At 41.3% G+C, this 24,544-nt stretch overlaps 1 protein-coding gene and 1 long non-coding RNA gene across 16 annotated transcripts in view; one reads left to right on the top strand and one right to left on the bottom strand.

Annotated features, from left to right (window-relative positions):
- Mctp (multiple C2 domain and transmembrane region protein) overlaps nt 1-19,525 on the bottom strand; it is a 73,378-nt gene extending 53,853 nt beyond the window's left edge. For 11 of the 14 annotated variants that reach the window (XM_086990053.1, XM_086990054.1, XM_086990058.1 and 8 more), the window contains exon 1: nt 5,493-7,056. In XM_086990053.1, the coding sequence (XP_086846179.1) occupies nt 5,493-5,574 (82 nt within the window). In that variant the 5' untranslated portion in view covers nt 5,575-7,056. Of the gene's footprint in view, nt 1-2,306; nt 2,441-5,492; nt 7,057-18,361 lie in introns of those variants that run through there. The other 3 variants (XM_086990056.1, XM_086990057.1, XM_022806908.2) reach the window with 3 other exon arrangements.
- Nucleotides 7,054-17,311, top strand: LOC147755456 (uncharacterized). 2 transcript variants are annotated; one of them, XR_015328303.1, is made up of 5 exons: nt 7,074-7,301; nt 8,748-8,867; nt 14,491-14,941; nt 15,374-15,486; nt 15,745-17,279. It is a non-coding gene; the product is annotated as an uncharacterized LOC147755456 (long non-coding RNA). The 2 variants fall into 2 exon arrangements; XR_015328302.1 differs by having other exon boundaries at nt 7,054-7,301; nt 8,748-14,941; nt 15,745-17,311.
- Nucleotides 19,526-24,544: the final 5,019 nt, after the last annotated feature.

The following is a 24,544-nucleotide window of genomic DNA, read 5'->3' as shown; positions in this document are numbered from 1 at the left end:
TAGCAGTGGTTCAAGTCAGGATAAGGGGTGACGCTAGAGTGGGGCTGTCGTCAAGAACGAAACTCGACTATAGCGACGCCGATCAGAGAGGACCTATGTCAGGATCTAAGAGACGACCCATTGCCAGCATCTGGGGCTAAGCCCAGCTATCTCAGATTGGCATCTAATCAGCTGTTGCTTTATGCCGTTCGGCTTTGGCCTATTGTACTCAGCCAGCGATCTGCTGAGCCGTAGATTACGCGCATGGCTCCGCACTGCTCTCCATTTCGAGGCGTCCTAATGCTCCGGTGGCGGTAAAGGCACCAATTGTATCGTAGCAGTTTGCTTGCCCTGCACTCTGGGGCTATACCTTTTCTGATTTCTCTAAATACGTGGTGATCTTTATCAACCTAACGACGTTTGTCTGTAACTGCATTTGTTAAGCTAAGTGAACTTTGCGAAAGCCAAATTGACTCGTCACTACAACACCCATAGAATTTTAGATATTTAGGCTAGATAACCACCAGCATCGCTCCGAGCGTCTTAGACATTCGTTCATAACTACTCGACTAATTTTTGGCTCACCGTATGGCAAAAGCCATTTTATATTCCCCGAGTACGGAATCGTGTATGTTACTCGTTTGCGATACACGCGGCAAACATCAAGGCACGTAGATGATAGGTACTGATTTTGGTTTTGCATAGCAACTAAGCCATAAGTTTTTATAAGAACAACATTTATGGTCAATGATTATTTTGGTATACATACATATATATATATATATATATATATCTACGTCTATCTATGTGACCTACCAAGGATACGATCCTGAATTGAAGTATAATTTGGCCTAATAAACCTATGCCATTAAATTGGTACTTGAGTTCTTACTGTTCAAGAGACATGTCCAACTATCATAGCTTGTATAGTTCAGCTGACACGTTTCAAATGTTTGATTCGGTGCGGCCTCGACGAGGTACTACTACTACCTGAAAAGGATTTCCCTTTCCAGTTTGAAGGAGCGTTCACGCTCCGCTCCTAGGCGCGTTATGTGCCCCTAAATTTAATGAACTAAAAATAGGTAGGCGTTAAAATACGTTATTTCTATCATGGGGACGTTTAGCTAGAAAAACTCCTGCCACTCAGGGCCTTATACCTGTGCAGAATGAGAAGACAAACCATCGTAATTGTGTTCGTGTAATCTCGCAATAATCGTTCCTCATAGGCATTAACAGCCTACGTTGGCGTATGTTAATAGTGGTTTATACAACCAAGGAGCTAGTATAGGAGGAAGTATACAAGCTTAACTAACGAGATACTCGATGAGATCTAGCACTGCAAATCGCTCCCTATAAAGGAATAAGAGCGATGGCGATGCGCTATTACTAGATGCTTATTTTGAACGGCGCGTAACGTATTAATGGAATAGTTGATGTGGCGTTTCGATCGTACAACGGGGGGGAGTCAATAGCAGCAAACGCCCAGCACGGGGTTCATTCTTCGACTTATGCATACAATTTGTAACGAGCCGTTTGGATTTTAGGAAGACTTTTTATTGCTACTACTTTTATTATTGCTAGTAATAATTGTTTCTGTCAAGCCAGTGATGCTTCAGACGGGCCATATTTTATGAGCACTAGATAAATCCAAGGCGGTTTATTTATATTAATTAGAAATCACTTTATAGTGACCACAAGCGTTCGGCTTTCTTGTCTATTTAACTTTCCGCTCTATCCTAATGTGAATATACCTGAAGGGCTGAATGAGGTATTCGATTAAATTAGTTTGTCTACGAGTTTCATTCAGTAATCGTACATTTGGAACAAGCTGAACACGCATAGATCGGATCATTATCTTCATTGTCAAGGCTCAAGAAATTTGCAAGAAGATTTTGTATTCATTCAGCTTCACCAGTGATGATCTGCCTTTAGTCTTGACAGCTGGAAGCTTTTATGATGCACTGTTGTATTAATGCATTCAAAAAACCAGTGAGAATTGTTTCACAAATTACATTTCGATTATTATAGAAAAAATGGGACCAACACTGGTAACAATGGCGTTAACGCCAATTTTAGCCGGTGGCTTACCGTGCCTCCAATAGCTGAGTATACACAACGGTCCATGATGGTAGACAGACTTACCGAGATGTAAGGCACTACATATTCTGTTACACAACGACACAGGACAAAAATTTCGCAATGGACGGCTTCGAAAGCCCTCCAGTTGTTAGCGGATTATGCAAACATCGACACAGCCAGACATCAACACATAGACAAGAACAAACATAAACTTATCGCCAGTTGTTTTGCTTGCTCTGCTACTTCACCCTTAAAATGATTTCGTGAGAGCGTCCGTGACGTCCGGATGTTTCCTAACGCCGATAGGCGCGTTAATGCGGTCGCGAAATGCTTCACCGTCCCGATCGTGACGAGAACCTTCTATCTGTGCGCCGTCAAGCTTCTGTAATGTCAAATATCAATACGCAGCGACAGCATAAGCAATGACAGGTATGCCAATTCAGTCGGTATCTTTGTTATGCAATACGTAGCCTGCTTGTTCTAGCCTATTTCTGCAAACACCGTAACTTATTCGCTTGCTCCCGACAATTTTATATACTCAACCATGCAACAGTATGGAGTGTGTGTATTCAGTACTCGCAAATCTGCCACCGCCGCCGACAGAGTCGTAAGTTGGTTTAGATAGAATAGAGATAGAAGGGATAAGAAGGAAGACTGACTTAAGTTGTCCTATGGGGTCCTAGACGCGCGTACCGAGCGCGTTATAACTGCCGACTGTCTACCAGCAAATTGGCATACACTTGGTTTTCGGTTCCCAAAAACAGCCGCAACATCGCGTAGAGATATTAATAAGGCTTGTTAGTGTAATCTGCTGCCGGTCACTCTCATGGCACTGATTCCTGTGCTATACATGAAGCTGTCCTACTCACAAATGAACAAGTTAATTCGTTGCCATTTGTTTGTACCAGGACAAAAAGAAGCATAGTAAAATACGAATATGGACCAATTACCCATCAGAACTGCTAACGTCTGAATTGAGATACAGGTATTTCTTAGCAGCCGTTAATGAAAACAGCTTATAGATAAAAGGAAAATATGTGAAAGTTGTGATTTTTTCTGACTGTCTCTGATAGGGTCGATCCTGCCCATAAGGAATATTCGCTCTTTTTTTTTTATCGTTAGTTAATGTATGTATCCCAATAAAATAGAGGTGCTTATATAAATACCGAACTCGAGCTAATGTTGCTTTCCTGTTTAGAGACCAGGGTGTTTCCACTAAAGAAAATTGGCTACACGAATCTGCCCATCAAGCGAGATGTGGTTTGTATCGAAGGAGCGCAGACAACGAAATTTTGAAATCAATTAAATTATGTAAATGGTATGATTATTCAGAATCCGTTAAACCGTTCTCGTACCTATGTATTTCGAAATTCAGGAAATTTTTACAATAATAGTTGTTTTATATAGTATACATCTATAGTAAGTATTCCCTTCTTCAAGACATTCTACACAAGAGTTACCTATCCGTTTAGGAAGGATACCAGTATGCCTGGCACAAATTCCCACGGCCTGGTTTAATCACTGCCACTGGGATCTCTGTTCAGCGCTTCTTCTCGCAGCTTTACAGGTACGCATATCAGTAGATTCTATTAAATGCTACAATAGTCATGCAGAGGCCGATATTACAAAATATGTTCTGTTACCCGTGTCTGTTATGACATAAAGTCTATTGCTGACCTATTGACCAAACAAATCAGCAACATCAGGTGCTAGTACTTAGGGCAAAAGTAGACGTGGAACTCTTTGGAAACATTGAAACATTGGTAAAAAAAAAACTTATGAGGATTATAAGAGGTTTAACAAAGGCTCCCAAAGTTAGGAAAGAACTAACCAGAAGCTTCTGTAAGTGCTATCGTAAAGTGGAATCACGCAAATATCTATAATACATTGTATGTTTTGCATCTTTTTTGTTGATTTGACAGGAGTCATTTGGCGTATACTTTGAATTTATCCTAGGCCTAGTTGCATGCAACGGCTCGTTGAACCAATACTTACAGCTTTTGTAGGTACAGGTCCCTTATCGTTAGTCTTTGCTAAAAAGATAAGCGTTGTGTCGCAACCTCAATTTATGATTGACAACCTTGTGTCGACCATTGAAAAGTTGATTTCATGCCGACAAATAAGAATCGCTCTGTCGTTGTTTGAAGCATTGGAACTTTTTTGCGTGCTCTGAATCATTGATGCCCAACGTCGCGGGAGACCTTGAGCCGTATCCCTTAAAATTTGTTAAACTAAGATGGATGCATGGTAGTAATCCGGGTTTCCTGCGGTACTAATTGATTTATACCACTGCATTAAATTTGTTTGCATGATCCAGTTATTCTATTAGCAACAGCTAGCCCGTTGCAGTGAACATATTTCACGTATCCTGCTCTTCCAATAAAATGCTTCCCATCCAGCAATTAAGTCGGAATAAGGAACACTAATTTATACGTCGTGTACCGCTTGCTCGTTATACATCCATCCGCAATCCAGTTAACAATGATGCTAGCGCTTCACCAATTTTCAGTGCAGCGCTCAGCTGTTGTGAGGTACCACATATGTGAATTAAACTGCCAAATAGACCTTGTAAGGTTTTCGCCTGGGCAGGGCAGTCTGGATGACCCCTTCCTGAAGGAAACCGATACTGACCGTGGAAAAAATCTTCCAATCGGCCCAAATTCGAAAGGATAAATCAGCATATTTGTTTAGCGTATTAGCCCTCTACCTGAAATTTATATATATATATATAGAATCGAATTAACACTACTAAGCTATATAAGCGCTTGATTATTATTGTCGATGTTCCCGGCCGGATTTAATAGCCCCCTCTAGATCAAATGCGTCCTTTGCGCTCAGAACGCCGTTGTTAATTAGCAAAGACAAATTGACCCAAGTTTCCATTACACTGGTCCTTAATCCGTACAGTCACATACTTTAAGTTACATAACTCCAAAGGCAGTTACCATATATATTGAATTAAGATGCCTTTGTATGATGCATGTAAGCATGAGTGATAATTATCGTCAGTGAAAGCAGGGTCAAATGTCACTGTGTTGCGATATAGTGACGTGTATTTGTATAGAGTATTTTATCAGGTACGTAAATCTAACTGAATGAACAAATGTTAAATTTCTTAACAAGCACACAAGGAAGAAAATAAGTATAATATATAATATCACCTGACATCAGAACGCAGTCGAAAGTTCTGTACCCGCACCTCAGCCCCCCAAGTTAGCTGAGTCTATTATAAGAAAAATGAAAAAGATATGTAGCAGATGATGGTTTATCGTTTCGTTTTTTATTCCTCTGAAAACTAACAACCAACAGCTGATCCACATGGCGTCTCTGTCCAGACCGCTTTGGCCTCTCGAATCTGTTAAATGTCTTTTTGCACCGTTCGTTAGTCAATGCTTGTCTGTATCGCCTTAATAAGTTAGTGCGATGGTACTTACATGATAGCCAGCGCAAGTAAATGCGGCACCAGTTCCGGGCAGCCTCCGTGGACCTTACACACCAGCGATATGGCGACATCATACACGTGTAGAAAAAATAATAATAGCAGTCGTAATGGAATGATAAAAGCAAGGCGGAAGCGCAAGGCACGCGAAGGGCGGATCTTAAAACGATCTCTATCTGAGCACGGTCGGCGATGTTCTCTACGATGGCTTACCAACAAAATCCAGTGTGCGATCGGACACTTCCACAAACTTTGATTTTCTTACCACGTTTAGAGTATTTACGCACTTCGATCGCCTACGACACGCCACGACTGATTTCCGCCAGGGAACGTAATTCTCTCTGAGATGAGAATATGCCCATGTGTGGGTGTTTGTAGCGAACAGAGCTTGGCTGTTAATTGCTCCAGGCTTCTTTCTTACGTTCACCTGTTCCGTAGCTACTAGCAATGAACTGTACCGTCCCCAAAAAACATAGATACCAGGAGATCTCCAGCACGAGTTGGTCCTCCGCTGGCTACCATAAATCTCGTACGTGTCCATATGATGCTTTACCGTAGTCGTAACTGTAGCTGCACCGTTGCTAGCGACGTTCACTGGCCTTTCATGCATTTACGAAAAAACCAGGAGACTTTTCTGTTATGAGATAGCGCCTCGAACATGGTACACACACGTCGAATACACTTCCATTAAATCCTATGGAGCACAAACATACATGGGTGTAAGGATGACACGTACGGCCAATCTAATTGTCACTTTCTCGGACCTTGCCTCTTTCGTTCTCTGAATGCTTACGTGCAGTATGCTCAATCCGGCTACCGGTACCACATTCACTCCGTCTATAGGAAGACTGAAAGTGTCATTGGACTCGCGTTCCGAAACTACCATCCTGGGTCAGCGGCGAAATATTAGAAAAATATATACGAGCATACACACAGGCGATGCCAGCTATATTGTGACGCCAATGAAGGCTAACAGCGGTGGAATACATGTAGATGTTACCGACATCGGACGACGTTCAAGCCGAAATAGGCCACTGTGACGACCGACAAAGCGTGTACAACCTATTTTGTTGAAAGATTTCGTTTAACAATGAGCCCGCCTGCTCTGCGAACGCAAACGAGTAAAGAAACCGGCTTTTAACTTAGCGACGGAATATAGGAAGGAGGGACGAATGGCAGGAGATTAGTACATAGTAGAAAGCGAATATTGAGCGTTTGTGGGCGTGAGTAAAGCAAATGAAACACAATATACTTAATGGGTCTAGCCCCAAGGAGAATTATGGTAAATTTCGACATAGAAAACTACAGGTCTTTATTGTAGGACACTGCTGCTGTTAGCAAGGCACTTTAGGAAAGGACGGCGACGCGCCCTGGCAGAATCGTAAAAGACAGGACATTGTGATCTACCAAAGGAAGCACGATCAAAACAATACACAAATCTAGTAGCTCAGAGAATTTGACAGTAACATACCGCTGCTTCGATCACGACATAACAATAGCCTAACGCTATATATCCAGCGTCGGCAATCTCTTAGGTAAGTTACGCAATAAAAAAAGGCAAAGGACTGCGCGGTTTTTTCCATTACTGCTTATTGTTGTTACAATGTGCATTAATCGTTTGCGACGTTGCTTAGCTGTAACTTAACAAATCGTCTCTTTCGTCCAAATGTCGCCTGCCCGCTAGCGGCCGGATTATGAAACCGTTACAAGTTATTTCCTAGACGTAATTTAATGTGTTTTTCTTTGTGCGAGTAATGTGCTGTACCGATCGTCAGCGTGTGCTGCGGCCTATCGTGCGTAGGACGTGAGTATCTGACGGGGCTTTATCGATTTCGTAAAGATGCCTTTAAAAGGCTCCGTTGTCTTTGAGCGTCTGCTTAAGGTAGTGAGGTCTTTATCAAGGCGTGCAGTTCAGGCCTCTATGTTATGAATAGTGTTCCTAACTGCGCTCATGGAGATAAACTAGGTATTGCCTTTAATTCTTTTTGCCATATGTATACGACTTTGCCTTCCATATTATTCGTCGCGTCGGCTGTGCCTTTACTTCTCTCTTAGATTCCAGGTAATAGTGCCTAATAGGGCCAAGGCCGCTTTTATGCTAGTGTCCTTGGCCCTAATAGGCACTGTGCGATGGGCTTTAATGGCCCTAAGCTATAGCACTCGCTAAGTACTCCTAACTTTTTAACCCTATAGGTTCGGGTATTGTCTAAATACGAGTCCCGGAAACTACTATCCATACAACTACTGCCGTGAGAAGCTTTTGACAACTTTCCTGATACATGTTTAGCCGTAATCGCCGTCTGCTGCTCAGAATAGGCAGTTCGAAACCCTTAGGGGCAAGTGCCATACTGAGCGTTCAGCCCAAGCAATTTGATTGTCTGTTGTCCTGCATTTTTATCAAGTTATAGCTTTTGAATTGACAAAACCCGTTTGCTCATTTGATTATTTGTTTATTCGTGCGCGAATTTCTCTGCGATCCCCCTACGCGGGAAGTCAAACCATAAGCTTCTAAGGGACCGTCCAAGAAAAACTGATAATTGGATCGTTCTGTTAGGTTTTCTATCTTTGAAATAAAAATCAACCGTGCCGCTATGTAGGAACTTGGCAATACTAAATCGCCTATAAAATCGTAGATAATAGAAAAGTAAAAAATAATCGTAACAGAAAGGTACGACACATCTCATTGATAAGAAAAAAAAAGTTAATTTTCCCTTTTTTTTTTTGCTCAGTCAAGTGCCAATGCCTGAAGGCAGAAAGCGTATACTTGTATTCGGAGCTTGTATACACAATATATACTAAATGGAGTATTTGCATCAAGAAAAAGATGGGGGTTGGAAAGAAACGTTCATCACTCCTCTGCGCAGAGCTACACATATGCATTTTACATGCGTCTTTGCAAACGAATGTATTGCACCATTTCAGCACACGAGCCATTATCTACTGTTTTATTTAACAAAATGTATATGTAAAATTTGCAACACATGCGAGTTGAGCCTAGCTCGCAAGCAATCACATTTTGGTTATTTATTGGTTACCGTTCGACGTACAGCTCGATAATAATATGCTTCCATATTATGTACTGTGTTTTTCAAGTCCACTGTGGCAGGAAGCGTTGAAGAATCAGCAGCGCTTAATTATAACTTCCTTTCTACAATTTTTCCATTTTTCAATGGGCAGTCAGCTAATTAATTTTTGTAAAACGATTCCTGTCCTTGACTGGGTTATACATTACTGCATTTTTCCATTTCAGACGCTGTATTCACGCTCGGATGCTCTTTTTTTCATTCATCTTAGTCCCGTGCAATGTTAGTGATTTAACTCGATAAGGGCTATATGCGACTCTAAGGCTAAACTTCAATAACTTGTTCGGGTACGAATAGTCTACGTTTTCTTGGAATCATGTCTGTCACTTTCAGCTCATATATTACCGAGTTCGTGCAAAGGAGAAATTCCCTAGATTGTAGTGGTACAAACTCATCTACAAAAATGCTTTCTCATTGATACGGAAACTTTGGGAAGTCAACATTGCAGTTCTGCCATCGATTTTTCCCATGTGGAGCAATTGTGCTGATCTAAATAAAAATACAAGCAATATGCTAGTATTATATAGAATATAATGATAAGTATGGATCCTGTTCTGTAGTACGCTTCAAACCGTGATCAAATAATAGCTTCGGCTATAACCATCTGGGTAGCGTTCCTGTTATTTGCTAGGCTTTGATACAAGTGTTTAGGAAGTTTAGTTGATTGATTTGAGAGCTGTGTCGTGGTTGTTCTAGCATTTGTCGTTACACAAAGGCATTGTGTTGTGTAAATGTGAAAGGGATCGTCCTCTATATGCTTCGTATATAAGCAATACTAACGGCTCGCTCAGTCTTCGAGAGTATAACTCTAAACGTACACTTCAGGCCAATAGGCCATTCTATTCGACTAAACGCAAGGATCAGAATGTCACTATCTTATAGACTGATACAGGTCTATCGAGAAATTAATCAAAACTGCTATATGGTTGAAATACAGTTTAGCTTAAACGCATTCTACATGTCGTTATGCTACGGCGTTGCTAGATCTCAGAAAAGGTTACCATGATACTCTGTATTTGTTATCTAACATTCGTAGCGCCAGTGTCCCTAGGATGATCAAGTTCAAAGCAATCTGCTTGTCGTAAATACATCAACCTAAAACGGGCAGATTTGCTACTCCCGCCCTGTATTAACTTGCCACCTACAACGTCAAACATTTCAGTCATGAACAAAATATTGATTCGGCCCTCGAAGTTGAATCGAGGATTTTTTTTGACCTGCGTATCTCTTAGAATCGTAGATTTTCAGCGTTGCTTAGTTCTGTTGCAGTCGCTTAAAAGTTAATGTAAGTTGAAGGCGCTTATCAAGATCTATGCGATACGTATACACAGCTAGATTTATCACAGTGATGAACGGTAAATGATTATATAATTTTGCTACGGTTAAAGGAATATGGCCTTATAGAAGTTAGCCATGGCCTTATAGTCGGTTTTCGAGCAGAATGAACGGCCAGTGAAATAATAATTTTTGCACTTCTAAGCAGGTTTCCACTGAGGACGCTAAGCAATCACAACTGGGCCCTATCCTTTAAAGCAATTCGGATCTGCATATAGTGCTTGCTTCGAAAATGCTTCTTGGTAGACTTAGCTGGGCGACTGTATAAAAAATAGGCCAGGCCTGTAACCACTGTCGTCATGTTGGAAAGGCGACGCCTCAAACGTTATGGTCCGGACAGAAATAAACTTAGTGCCACGCGCTCACTGCTATTACTTGAAGTAGGTATCGCATGAACCCGTCAAGCTAATCAATCGTGAATTACGGCACCATTGATTAAGAGTAACAGTATTAGAACAGTATACGCAACACCTATCTTATATCCATTAGTAAAAATACGGTTTTTCTGCAACATGAGAACATACAATTGCTGCTTGATCGGCTATACAAATATTATTAGGGAAGAAGACCCCTGGAAATAGTTTGTTTAATTAAGACTATTGGGCTACGTTGATGTGGGTACACATAATGTTTAGGTAGTACACGTAGAATTCGGTTCTGGTATGTGAATCTCGCATCGGATGAAGCTACATTAGACCCAAAAGCCCAGTTCAGCCTTTTCGTAATTCTCAGGACGAAAATAACGTTATTGTTTAGCTCCAGCAACACGCTTTGGCAAAAGGACTTTGGCGTCTGCTGTCCTTTACAGCCTATTATCATAAGCTGGGACCGTTAGCCCAATTCACTTGCGTAGAACGGGATGACAATCTAAATCTACTACTATGGTAAATAATCTGTCCTTTCGTATTAGATTCAGCGTTGCCTTATGCCGATGATTTACTCATCTAGGCAGGGAACGTCTCATACCCAGCAAGGTCTCAATAGGCTGTTGTTCTATGTGGATGAGACGCGGCTAGTGACCAACAAAGATAAAACGAAGGCCATAACATTTACTCGCTGTTGCTGGAACGAAATGCCTTAAAGTGCATGACCAGCTTCAAGTACTTAAATGTAACGGCCGAGCGTTTGCAGGACAGGGGACGACAAGCGATAGTAATAAATTTGGATATAGGAAGTCCCTTTAAATATTCTTCTTTAGGAACTTCATTTAGATATTTAAAATTAAGGTGATCTACCTACGGAAGCTGTGTAGGAATGTGGGCACACCTGGTCAGCTCAATGCGAAAAACTCGACCAAATTATACCTATGTTCGTGAAACGCGCCAATGGACTGCATTTACCTTTTATGAGGGATGCAAACCTGTTTATGAGAGACCTGAGACGCACATTTCAACTTCTCACTACTTCTGCTTATTAAGAGATAGCGTATGATGTTTTGGAGTATAGCTCGGGTACCTTGCGGCCTTATGCATAGCAGAACCTTAGCCGAGCAGTCTCTGTGATCGGTTAACATCGATTTGAACATTTTTTAACAACCTATGATCACAAATACCGTCGTCAAAGTTCACCTGAGAATGCTGGGTGTTATCTGTGCATTAACAAAGCCAGCGAAGGGTAAATCAAACTGTCTACAATTAACCGACCGCGGCCGTACAGAAACGTACGAAATACAATGAAAATGGCTGAACCACCGCTTTCGTCTCGTTAAAATTAGCAACTCGATTGCGGGAAATTTATTGTCTAACACTCAGTCTAGTACATTGACGTATGCGTTATACGATGTGCTATATTTCGGTAGCGAGATTGACCACTATTGACGCCTAGGCACACTGGGCCTGGGACTTACTAGCGCCAGATCTAGGCACTAGTATTGACGTCATAGGCTATTGTCGTTTAAAAGCATATCTACATAGTTAGTTCGCCCTTAACAATGAAACACTGCGTAGGAGCGATCGGTAAAGATGAATGCTCAATTCGACCACAAGCGACCAATTTCTGTATGTTTCCATCGTTAATATGGACACCGTAAGGTTGCAGTTACCAATTTAGCGAACGCACAACTAGCGCGTATCTATTGCCCAGGGTATATTGTTTGTTCCATTCGTTTTAATAACTTTTGTTCAAATCTAAAGCCTTGTCGCTAAAAACCTGTACTGGGAACGGAAGCTATTGAAGATTCGAGCATTACTTGAGCTATTTATCACATACTTACTCGCAATCCACGTTGAATTTACGTCAAAATGTGTAATCCTTACAAGAACAATTTTATATCTTAAGCCAGAGCAAGAATACGTTAAGGGTTACAGTCAACAAACGCAAATTCTTAATATGCTCACCCTACGCCCTAAGATAGATTACGTAATAGAAAAAAGCAAAGAACTGCGCGTTCAAATGTTTACGTCAATGCTGAAAAGCAAAATGTATATATATTACAAAACGAAACAGGAAACGGCTTTCAGGTTAATGTATGTTATCCCTATACATATTATACTACTATACATACACTATATATATATAGTTATATTGTGTAAATTAACTCACAGAAGAGTGCCATTGACAGACATTGTGCCACCTTTCTTGACCTTGAAGTATATACTTATCGGTTCGGTTATTCTTAGCGCACGTTCCTATGAACAGGACCGTTAGAGCTGAAAGCTGCCGGGAAACGGGTAAAAGTTGCTCATCTCAAGGGTGTCTGCAATGTTCGAGGAACACTTCAAGTTCAACACTTTTAATGGAAAGTAAACTGCCATTAGCTTGAATGCGACCAACCTCAAAGGGACGCTTTTTCCGTTGGACATTAAGTGGCCGATGTAGCCGACCCCTTTAGCCCGTCTCGTGAGTTTCAGATACGGTTTCAGTAAGACCATATGCTGTCGGGGGAAAAAGCCACCAATATCGTAGGCTATCACCCGATACCTACACTAATCCTAGCGGAACTAAAAACAGTTCAACATGTTAGAAGAGTAGTCGTGTTGTTTCTAGCTGGAATAAGATCAGTAGGTAAAAAGCGCCTACAAATAAACGCGAGAAAGGCATTCTACTGCTATGGACAGAACTAGGTTTAGATGCTGCGGAGCCTAACTTAATGTTAAGCCTATAAGGCCTCAATCATCAGATCCGTCGATGTCATCTTAAAGTTAAAAGACGCTAATGATCGTTTGCTAGAAGCATGACATCTCAAACTATTTGTATTAGGCTATACACTGTCCGGATGCGTATAAGCATCAGTTAATTAGGTTGAAGATCTACCACAAAGAGGATACTTCTCTAAGTATTTTGCTGGGTCTGAGAGTGAATCACCAACAAGCCTGTTTCTACTGTACGAAAATAACTATTTTTTTCGATGCCAGTTTGATTCCTCGCTAATGATGGTCATAGATTGATTAGGGGTTGTTCTGCAGCGGTGAATAGCAACTGCCCGTTTAGTCTCTATGGAAACTGTATCCCACTAACCGTGACGTGTTCCGATATGATCTTATCACGATAAATTCACGCCTCTGTTTGTGAGATCTGATATAAAGAGATTTCTAACTACTAAGTCAACATTTTGGGTAAAGATCTGTTAAAGAGCCTGAAAATTCCATCAAAACATTTTACTTTCAACATTTTTGAATAGCATAGACCAATCGAGTCATAAGAACTGACATTTGGACAACTTAACATCACTTAGCGTGATGGAATAGCGGAAAAAGTGTTAGGCTTACAAGTTAACTGTAATGTAGTGACAGCATGACCACAATGAAAAGACGGAATAATTAGCGCGTTATGAAACACCAGCTTCGATGTTACAGGCTTACTAAAACAAGTTAGTAAAATATCGGGATGAGGGTAATTGAGCGACCGAAGGGAGGTAACGGAATCATTGCAACAATACGATCAAACTGTTAAAACAGGCACCTCACCGATGTTATTGAATAACTCGAAAAGTGCGATGAGTAAAAAAAAAACGTGATGTGTAGAGGATAGCGGGGAAACTGCTACTGATCAGCGAAAAGAGTGCCAAACGGTACGACATTAAACGTTTTGAGGTTTACATTCACTGCTTAAGTCGTTAAACATTGCTTTAGACGGCTAGCTCCAGCAAGCACAACACTGACTGTGCACACACCCGGATTTGGAACCTATATCACCACGTGCTCTCCACTTTATTAGATAAGCACGTTATCACTACACTATGACGGGAAGACACTACAAAGATAAGGAGGAATAGTGTAAGGCGTAATTAAATAACTAGAAAAAATTAATTACCCAGTTTGGAGCCGAAATGGCCGGAACTGTTTTATTAGGTTGAATTAGGAAAAATTACATTAACGTATAATATAGAGAATGTTCAAAAAAAAAGGAGAAATAAGTATATGAGCCTGAAAGTCCATGGGTAGAAGCGAGCAAATATTGTCTATGTACAGTACCGGTTGTTATCACGTGGGTCAAAGGTCAAGAACTACCTCTCCAGCGCATCCTTTATCGCGTACAGAGAAGTTGCTTTTAATCATTGCAAACTACGATAAAATGCCTTAAACATTACATACAGTGGTGAACAAAACCGCGTTCAAAAAAAATGTTTGCTTTCAGGTAATTCGTCTGCATTAAAACAACCATCTATTCCAATTAAATAATCATCTCTTCCTCCTGAGCAAATTCAGCAGGGCTTTTCAAACTTTTCATGGGTTCTTAAACAGCCCTTTGACTATGTCATTCTTCACATGAACTCACGTATAGCACCTAAAAAGCCGCTAATAACCTCTATTCAGGGTGTATCTCTCTATCTCCGACATTGTCGCTAGGCGTTCATTACGTGACTGGCTCTCAGCACGAAACAAGATGTGTCTATGCCCGGATTCGAACCTACACCATAAAGTACCCAGTAGAAGGACCAGCACTCAAACACGTTCTGGGATGTTTTTATAAGCGAACCAATTGCCTGCACGCTGTCGGCAGATCATATTCAGATTCACACTATGTCGAAGAGAACTGCAGATTAGTGATCTGTCGAAGAAGGGTCCGAAAGCTCGGGACGAATCAGGTATCTCATCACTTGTCTTTAGCAGATGACTAGGCAGTATCAAGCATTTTGCTGTGAGGAACCTTAGAACCATTTGGAAATGCTAAAAACTTCTTCTTGTTGTGCTAGTTTTTATCTTTGAACGAGCAGGACGTATTCTAAAGAGAGACACAGATTCGTTTAAAAAGATATTTAGAATACAATTATCTATGAGCATGTTAAGGCTAACATCGATTTAAATAGGTGGTAAACAAATCAACAAGCTATGGAGAGTTTAGTCTTCTTCCAGCCAAATGTGTGAGAACCTTTCTATTGAAAAGTCAAAGTGATTTCTAAGAGTTAGCAAGGTAAACACCATTACCTAAACATACACCTACCCACATTTAGAAATAGGAAACTAATATCTCGATTAAGCCAAGATACAATGAATCTTGATAGTGAATCCTATTGCAGGATTGTCTAACCATACAACATTACGTTTTCATCCGCCTAGAAGCGGCAAAACCATATTACTGTTCCCAGACAGCGGGCGTTAGGAACAGGTAGATGTACCGTCAAGGTCAAAGGTAAGATGCTATTGCACGTCGGGCTTTACGTTGACAGGTACATTTTTAATTCCTATTGGCAATGGAAGGAACGCCACTGTCTTTCTTCTGCATCGTGCTGCATCCATTGTACTACTTATTACTTACGGTTCACTAGATATAATTTTTGTTTGTATACTTGCGCTATGCTTTTGCTTTTTCCCTATTATATTTTCTTTTTTCTTCAGAGAGGTCGGACGCACGTGGCTTAAGCGCTCAATTACCTACTTTCTTTTCAAGTGATCACCATTGAGATGAATCAAGACGAGGCAGCGCAAGGTAACAGTCAAGCGTATAATGCAGCTAAGCCCTTACATCGGCGCGATATATAGCGATCACCCTCAACCCTAAAAGGGCATTAGTAGAACTAGTCGGTTTGAAGTAATTCAATATGTGTTCGAAAGTGATTTGTCGCATTGGCAAAATGTTAGTATCCGGTTGCCGAGATCAGAACCGAACTTAGAGCCCAAGAGAAAAAATCGCAAGGAAGAGCCCCGCGGCGCGCTGTCAGGACCTTTACAGCAATGGCCACGATCGCCGATTTTTGTTGTATGCAACGGTGAACTCTCGGCGAGGGTGGAAGCTAAGCAGCGATCGGCCCGATGGTCGGTGTACCCGCAAGCTACCACCAGTGATGGCTGATTATGCATACCCCATGGGGGAAGCGAGACCTGGCTTAAATATAGCTAAAACCGAAATGAAAAACAAATGGTGGTGCACTGTCCCGGTAGAAAAGTAGTCGACGGAAGGAAATCTAACGAAGGCTGACAGAAACGAATGTAAGTGATGCAGATGTGTTAATAGACAATACGTTTGATAGTTTGATTGTTTATTGAAAACTGCGGTAGATAACTATAGTTAAAGAATAAGAACAGGCTCTACGTAAAAAGGACAATCGATTAAGCAAATTTCCTGTCGTTGAATCAAAAAAAGGCAATATTATAGGTGGGAACGGAGGCAAACCTATTATATTGGATAAACTTAGCTAAAGATATCTCTCGACTACACACAAACCTGAATGAGATGTCTCATTCCGACAACTGGCGATGGCAGGCATAATGTAATTATACATGAAGATGCTATTTCCCTCTGGTTAGGTGCTATTCTTGCAAATGTTTGCCTGCGATCGTTGCAGCTGGCAGTATATAAGACTGATGATTCCATCAAATCAGGCAAAAAGGTATTTTTCAATTAATTGATAAAAGACAAACACACACTGGTAACTGGTCGCAAAAAAATCCGCAAGACGGCGTTGTTGATACTTCCCTTAAGGCAATAATAAATTGCGATGAAATGGCTAATCAATAAATATGCCTAATCTGAAATCTTTTATTATCCCCACCATATGACTGTCGTAAAACTACATAAATAGAAATTCATTATTCCGCGGCGGGCATGTAATCGATCGTTAATCGCGCCACTAGAAAAGGTAGACTTCGTTGAAATAAACTTGTCATGGCCAAATATCATCCGTTGTCCAATACCTTCGTGCCGGACGAACTACGCCAAAACTATAATTTTTTTTAAAAGATAAATAAAATTCATCAATTGGGCCCTTCACATAAGCCCAAAGGGTTAGTCCTTTTTGGGTATTTTTGCACTTTTTGCTCTCTATAAACACTTAGATTTCTGAGATCGCTGTCCTGCCGTGAGCACAAAATCCTTTCTTACATCCTTGATATGCCAATTGGCCTGCACGAATCCGTATGACGCTACTGACGGTTGTTACTGAAAGCTATTCGCGAATTTAAAAACGAACTTCTCGAAACTGACCCTCGAGCGCTTCGGAGGACGAAATCAAGGTGAATAAAAGTTACGTTAAATAAAAATGTTTGTGAAGACTGTTTTTTTTTGTCATATGCTCAAATTTATCCAAGAATCTATAGTTACTAGGTTGCAGCCTATAAAAATTACATCAATCATATCCTAATTTATTCCGTGCACCCATGTGGACCCACTGTTTCGAGATAATAAATACAGGTTATTATTTGCCACTAAGAAATCATCATTTTAAAAGCCGGAACCTCTGCAAGTAGGTTTTTTGTCCTATTCCAGAAACCTCACTGTCGTTCTCCTCATTTTGCAGTTATTCACGATGCAGCATGGTGCGATATGACAGCAAATGCGCTTAATCAAATAGTTCTTTTATGGCCCCTTTATTATCCATGAACGCAACATGTTTATGACATTCCATCAACCAAATGCTTGAAACACTGTATATATTGAAATGTGGTATATGGAGCTATCACTTGCTGTTTATATCCAAGGCCCCTGTTTTATTGAATGACAAAAATTGCTTGTCATGTAGAAATTTTTTTATGAAACGGCATAGTTTTGTAGGACCTTGTAAAGCAGAGGCTAACGGGAAAGCATATATCGTCAAGTATAGAGAAATGTATATCATCACTATAATGATGCTGCACACGATCTGTTTCCATGGTGAAGGCGGTGTTCGACTTTTATCTGTTCTGCTCAATCTATTCGCTGTGATTGTAACTCATTGACCCAATGATAACCCAGCAGGAACGAGCCTTTCTGACAAGGCACACATAGAGAATCCCCATTTAACGAGCCTATCTTGCTGTCTGAATCAGTTAAACGTCCACTAGAACGAACACCTCAGATACGAAGTAGAAAAGGTAATAGGTCAAAACTAGAAAGAGAACAAGCTGTACGCGTCAGCATGGCTAGAGGTTGAAACTAAGCTATGCATGTACTACACGGACGTACTATATAGAGGTTTTCGATATGGGCGTATGCAAATGTTAGTAATAGATCCTGATGATCGCTATGGAAATTTAAAGGCAATAGAAGCTCGTTATTCTTGTCGTCCAGTGGTTCACACCATTAAACTTACTTGAAGTGTGATCTCGGTTTGAAGTCATAGTTCTATCTCGTTAGCTTTGAAGTTGTCCATGTTCGCGAGGCGTCCCTCCTTTGCTTTGCCTAACTGCCTACCCTACAGCCAGAATATTCACTGCGAACATTGCACCCTTAAAATCGGCAAACACTGTAACTATCGTTGTTGTCGATACCTGAGGTAGCGCTCGACACGTGACGGATTGCCGTCCTTCTCTGCTGATATTAACGTTATATCCGTTGCACGGAGCTTACATCACAGCATTATAATCTGGACGAGACTACTTTTACACTATAACACTCACGCGACACCTGTCGACGATTACCAACATTGCTTTTTTCAGCCGACAGACTTTCATTCGCATCTTCGCTATGTTACGACCCGGGCGCCTAGGTGACATCCGTGAAGCTGGCCGTAGTAGCTCGGTTGCTTCTGCTGCTGCTGCTGTTACTATCGCCTTCGCCGCTATTGCCGCTCATTTAGGAGCGACTCGTGATGGCAACGGCGGCTTTCCTTGTGGTTTGCCCATTGTCGTTCCATCGATCGTGGTAACAGCAATGGAGGCTTTCTACAATGAGTATCCCGCCAGCAAATACTGCCCCTAATGTTTGTGTCTAAGACTCGTTGCGTTGCCCCTTTCGAATGCCCCTGATACGAAGCAGGAAGTACGTGAGCACGCAAGAACCAGGACTGCATATAACGATCTAGTAGATAACCTGGATGGCACTGGCAGCAACGAGCATAACGAAAGAGTACTAACAAGATGCATTACAATACAATAAAGCAACAGCACCACGATGATTGTATAACTAACTGATGATCGCCTTAACGTAGAAACTTCATGGCAAAAGGCATGGCACGTCTACGAACTGCATTCTGTTACTCTCTGTTGTCTAGTTCGTTTGCCATACTTCAAATGGCGAGGGCCCGTAATAAAACTGGCGCACAAGGCTTGAGCCGCAGACTTGAGAGCAATCGGCTGCAGGATGGAACATATCGTACCTACTGCGGCACGCCGCGGTTCCTTTGCGGAATACCAGACACGATCGCTTCACGGCTTCCCCGCGGGACGACCCCTGGTACCCTATTGCCGTCACTAATAGTCTGGTGTGTTCCAGTCTCGTCGACTTACCCCTGTCCTCTTCTGTCGGTCGGTCCGCACGTCCAGCTAGCCTTCCTGCTGCTCTCCACACGTCGGTGCTATGATCCTCGACGCATCGACCCTCTCTCACAAGCAAGCAGGAGAGCCTTTCTTACGGACGTACGGACCTCCTCATAATTCAGCCCTCCCCTAGGATGTCCCCAGACGAGTTTGTGTGTCAGCCAACGTAGTCTGTGCGTGTGTCGGAATCCTCTTCAGGGTTGATGCAGTACGCGGCTGCTGATTCGAGAGTGCGACGTTTGGCGAGAGTTAGGGGCACAACGGAAAGTGCCCACTGCAACAGTCGGTGCAGCAGTTAGTGGACCTTTACCGATCGACTGACCACTGCCGCGCTGCAGAACATTAGCGTACATGCCGCCCCAGCGGGGTTGTCTGCTTTTTGCGCGTTCGTCTTCCTCTTGTTCCCTTTTTCATAAGATGGGAATTTTTTCACTGGCGCTGCTGTTCAACTTCGAATCGTCTTTTGGACAGAGTGTTAGCCCGCGTGTTTAGAAGTAAAATGCTATGGGAGAAAAAAGGTCGTAAGTATTCTGGGAAAGGGGGTGGGACCACATCGAAATCAGCAGTGCGGCTTTGTATGTAGGTTTGTTTCTGCAGAGAGCCGGCAGGCGGCGCGTCAGTCGAGTATTGATCTAGCCGTTGATATCCAACGAGCTCACGTGCGGAATCACGTGTGTGAGTGTCTAGGACGATCCCCATGAAGCCAACAGGGTTACGGGCAGTATTTCTTACGAATCCATGATGGTGAAAGCGGACAAACATTCAAGATAGATTTTTTGGTATATATAGTATGGGTTGAAGGTGTGGTTCCTGTTCTTGTTCAAAAAGGTTATTGGAAGGATCGACATTGCAAAGCAAATCCTGTGATTCCTTTTGGAATGACGGCCCGTAGAAATTCTTTTCGCTTTCCGAAACTATTCCCGCAAAGTCGTTCATTTCTTTATTTCAGTCTGTGTTAAAGCTTGGTACCAGAAAAATACATATTATTGATAGCGACATTTCGAGCTTATATTGTTTTCTACTATCTATGTAGCCTCAGGGTCCTGCAACACTATTTGGAAAGCCCCTGTTGAATCATACAGCCAGTAACAAGCCTATGTAAAAAAAAAACTAAACCAACAATTTCAATAGCCCTTACTTTCGACGCTTTACAAACCATTACGCTAAAGAGGATACAGTTTACTACCGAGAACGGTGTTGCAGTTTGTAATGCCATTCTATGTATATAATAGTCGTTTGATCACTGTATTGATTCACAAACACAGAAATATACTACCCTGTGTCATCTATGAATGCAAAAGCCTTGACTGAGTTTATAGAAGCTACATCTGTTTGAAGATCAAGACGATAAAAGCCAATCATGTATTTCGTTTTATTGAATGGGGGCAAAGGTCTCTAGACAGTCAGAAGAAAAGCCGCTTGATAGTTTGAGCGTTCTTATTAACTAGATCCGCTTTTTATTACACGGCACTTTTATTATTGAGCACGGCAAACGAAGCGGGAAAAAAGACACCGCATTAAATGTGAGCGGCATTCTAAGCCAGAATGGGAACCTTTGTGCAAAAAAAAAATTGTAAAAAAAGTTTAGAAGGTTGGTGTAACCGACACTACGAAAACTTCGATGCGGGAAGATCGTTTGAAAGTTTTTACAGGGCTGCAACTAGTCTCGCTAGTTACCGAACTCGCGTACCCATTTAAACGAAATAACTGAAATTCACATTGTCTTTGACATTGAAGCCGTGGAGTTTAAGCTACGCCCTATTTAGAGCAGGCGACTTAATTTTAGAAAGCACGAACAAGACATTCATGTATTGGTCGGGCCATTTTATCAATGTGCACAGGCCCGTGGTAGGACCATTGTGAATTACTCTCTGTAAAAGGAACCGATCGCAACGTATGTAATGAAAGGCGTAACAAGCAAATATTATAATGCCTGCGGTTGGGCTACAGATGTGTGGTTCAGGAACGACAGCGAAAAGATAGGTTGAAGCATGTGCGAGATACCGGGCAAGTAATTTATGTATTTATAATTATTATTCAATGAGTGCTACAAGCCAAGATGTCATATAACGCTATGGGTAATAGAGAATCTATAGTTAAATTTCCCATTGGCGTGATTTAGACACCAGCGCTACTTTGACTAGTCTTGGCTTTGAGAACTACCCCTCTCGAGTGCGAGATCCTTAATGCTACACATATAAAACAATGTATTCCTCTCTAAACTAATGTGTTATATTTGTGACTATGAAGTTAGGCGGGCCTTGATATCGAGGCGTTCGAACTGCCTAACTCCGTCGGTGTATCTCCCGCTGCCTTAACAAATGTCAAGTAAAGACTTCCCAGCTAAAGTGTATCAAGTGAGCCTTGATGCTCTCCAACTGTGAATAGACATCTGTTTCACCTTATATAACATAATATATAGTAATGTAAACGCGACCGCCCTTACCTGAAATGAAGCCTGGGTCGCAACATTCTTTTTTGCTCAGGTTAATTGCATATAAATAAATCATTACGGTAGATGAATCCGATAAGTGCTACGGATTATATATAAGGACACGGACGCGGAGCTATAGATTCAAGCTCGATTTGGTGTGCATTTAGGACAAGTTACAGTTTATGTTTTCATTTGATAGTCAATATGTATCAACTAATCGTTTCGACGCGATATTCATTCAAGACCACCCTATTGCCTTAAGTCAAACTGACTGGGACGTTTATCGTGAGTAGCATTAGGGTGAACCCTCTAGGCTTTTGTTTCTCGCGATATAATGATGGAGAGTTTGCCAAAGACACTCGCTCCGCAGATGCTCGTTAGGTCAGTGTTAGATGTAAAGATAGCACAGAGACAATTTTGTTGTGAGACCCTTAAACTAGATAAAGGTTGTTGATTGTTTGCTTTGAAGCTTAATGACAATGTCTAAAGGAACGTAGGTAGTTCACTATAATATAGATAATATGGCAATTTGCATCGTAGCTAAAGCTGTATTTTGCTAGACTTAAGACTAATACCTCTGCTATTAACGTAAATATGTAGTAAAATGCTCCTCTACGAACTGTAAGGGTAGACACAGCCACAGCATAGCTAACAGAGAGTAATTTCAAAGCCGGGGAGAGTTGTCTAATGTAGTGGCGTTTCTGAGGGTAAAACTCGAACCATTTAGTTGAAATAAATCAAATGATTTTTTTTCATTAATCAAGCGAAACTGTTTATAATAATTGATCTATAATTATTCAAAATATAGGTTATGATGACCCTAATTAGGTTTGCGTCAAGCGAACGCTTTGTATCTTTACACGAATTGCTATAGGCAGACAACGCACTTCCTAGACTAACCAAAACGCTTCAGATCTCACGTACCGATAGGGACGCATAGAAGCACCCAAGCGTCTTGGATCAGATTATCTAAAGAGGCGAAATCTTTTGAAAGTCTTCGATATCTGTGAAAACATATTATCTTACGTTAACCAGCGGTCGCTATTTTGACTAACCGAAATAATAGGTGAGGAATTATAGAAATATTAGTTGAACGGATAATACCTTCAAGTATTATCGAATGAAACTAGCGGGCACAGATTTGTGTCCACGCCCAAACCGAATTCGTCGATCTGCACTAATGTTTTAACTGTGTTGATTATTTAGGGTAGCAGGACCAGGAAATCACATAAAGGAGATAATGTCATCTCAAACTCCGGCAAGATACTCGATTTCACCCTGTCTTGGGGCGTATATGTCCCTGGAAGCACACACATCAATGTCTTTTAAATTACGACTAATTTTAGCATTCTGCTTGTCCCATTTCAAGTTGGGGTAGTACCACGTGAAAAAACGGGATGGGTCTTACGGAAGCGTCTCTAACTGCAGAAATTTTATTCGAAATTCAGTCGAACGTGACCCATTCGAATGTATCTCATTTGACCTAATACAACTTGCCGATATTGTAAAAAGAAAAAGCAGAGTCTCTTTTACGTAAGCGTGTCCTTAATTTCCTAATACTTTTTCAATTTCAGTCATTTCTTTTCCCAGAAATAATATCTGCCATATCCCGTTTACACGATCATCGTCATTGAGCAATTAACGACAATTAGCAGCATTGCCGCCGCACGTGCCCATTGGAGGAGGTATCTTTTACCTCTAAATGTTTGGGTCCGAAACACAGAGAATATATACTCGCTCAGTGTTAAAAACCCTATAAAATGTCACAACCCGATTTCCGCTATCACGATAACGCAGACTCATTCCTGACCAACCTAAATATGGCTCAACTTATCACTCTTAACATATTAAAGCTAATCTCTTTCATTTTATGCCATTAGGTATATCTATGCCAAAAAAATGGGTCCTCCCTCTGTTTAACAAATGCAGACAAGGTAGAAACAAGAGACCTGTGCTAAGGCATAGCGGATTGAGAATGAAACCGTCATTTTTAATCTAGAGAAATATGGCAAACTGAATTCCTGTCGAATGAATCCGTATGAGTTTAGCAAAAATACGGATTTTGATTTTACAGGCTAAAGGATGGGGGGTAGCAGAAATCAGTACAAAGTGATACTACTAACTTTACCAAATGCCGAACATAAGAACATTAATTTTTGTCAAGCGTGCTTCCCCTTGTAATAATATGCGTAGAAGGCTAGATTCAGAACTAGGGCTAAGGACGAGAGCCGCATTCACGGAACTGATATTTGCTACTGCTAGCTTTGACTTTTAAAGTACCAATTCGAAAGCTCAGGTGTCCACGTATTTATGTAAATACGATTGAGCCATACATTGTTATTGATTAACTTTACTACCCTGTTTGTTAGATCAATGCTCCGACCGTTTCTCGTTGCCGGTCGTAGGCCGTTGCGATGTTTCAGGGGTTCTCTAATTCAGCTTAACGCTTTGACTACGAACTAAACTTCTTCCTTGGAAATACTTCAAAGAATGCTATAAGTATGTTTGCCGGAAGAAGCTTTCAGATGAAACATCATCAATTGTATACTAAATATCTCTTTGCAATTGACTCAAAATACCCGAT

This window comes from Varroa destructor, unplaced genomic scaffold (genome assembly GCF_002443255.2).
Source record: "Varroa destructor unplaced genomic scaffold, Vdes_3.0 BEIS01000005.1, whole genome shotgun sequence".
NCBI lineage: Eukaryota > Metazoa > Arthropoda > Arachnida > Mesostigmata > Varroidae > Varroa > Varroa destructor.
The sequence above is the reverse complement of the archived record's forward strand: the minus strand, read 5'-3'. Positions and strand labels throughout refer to the sequence as shown.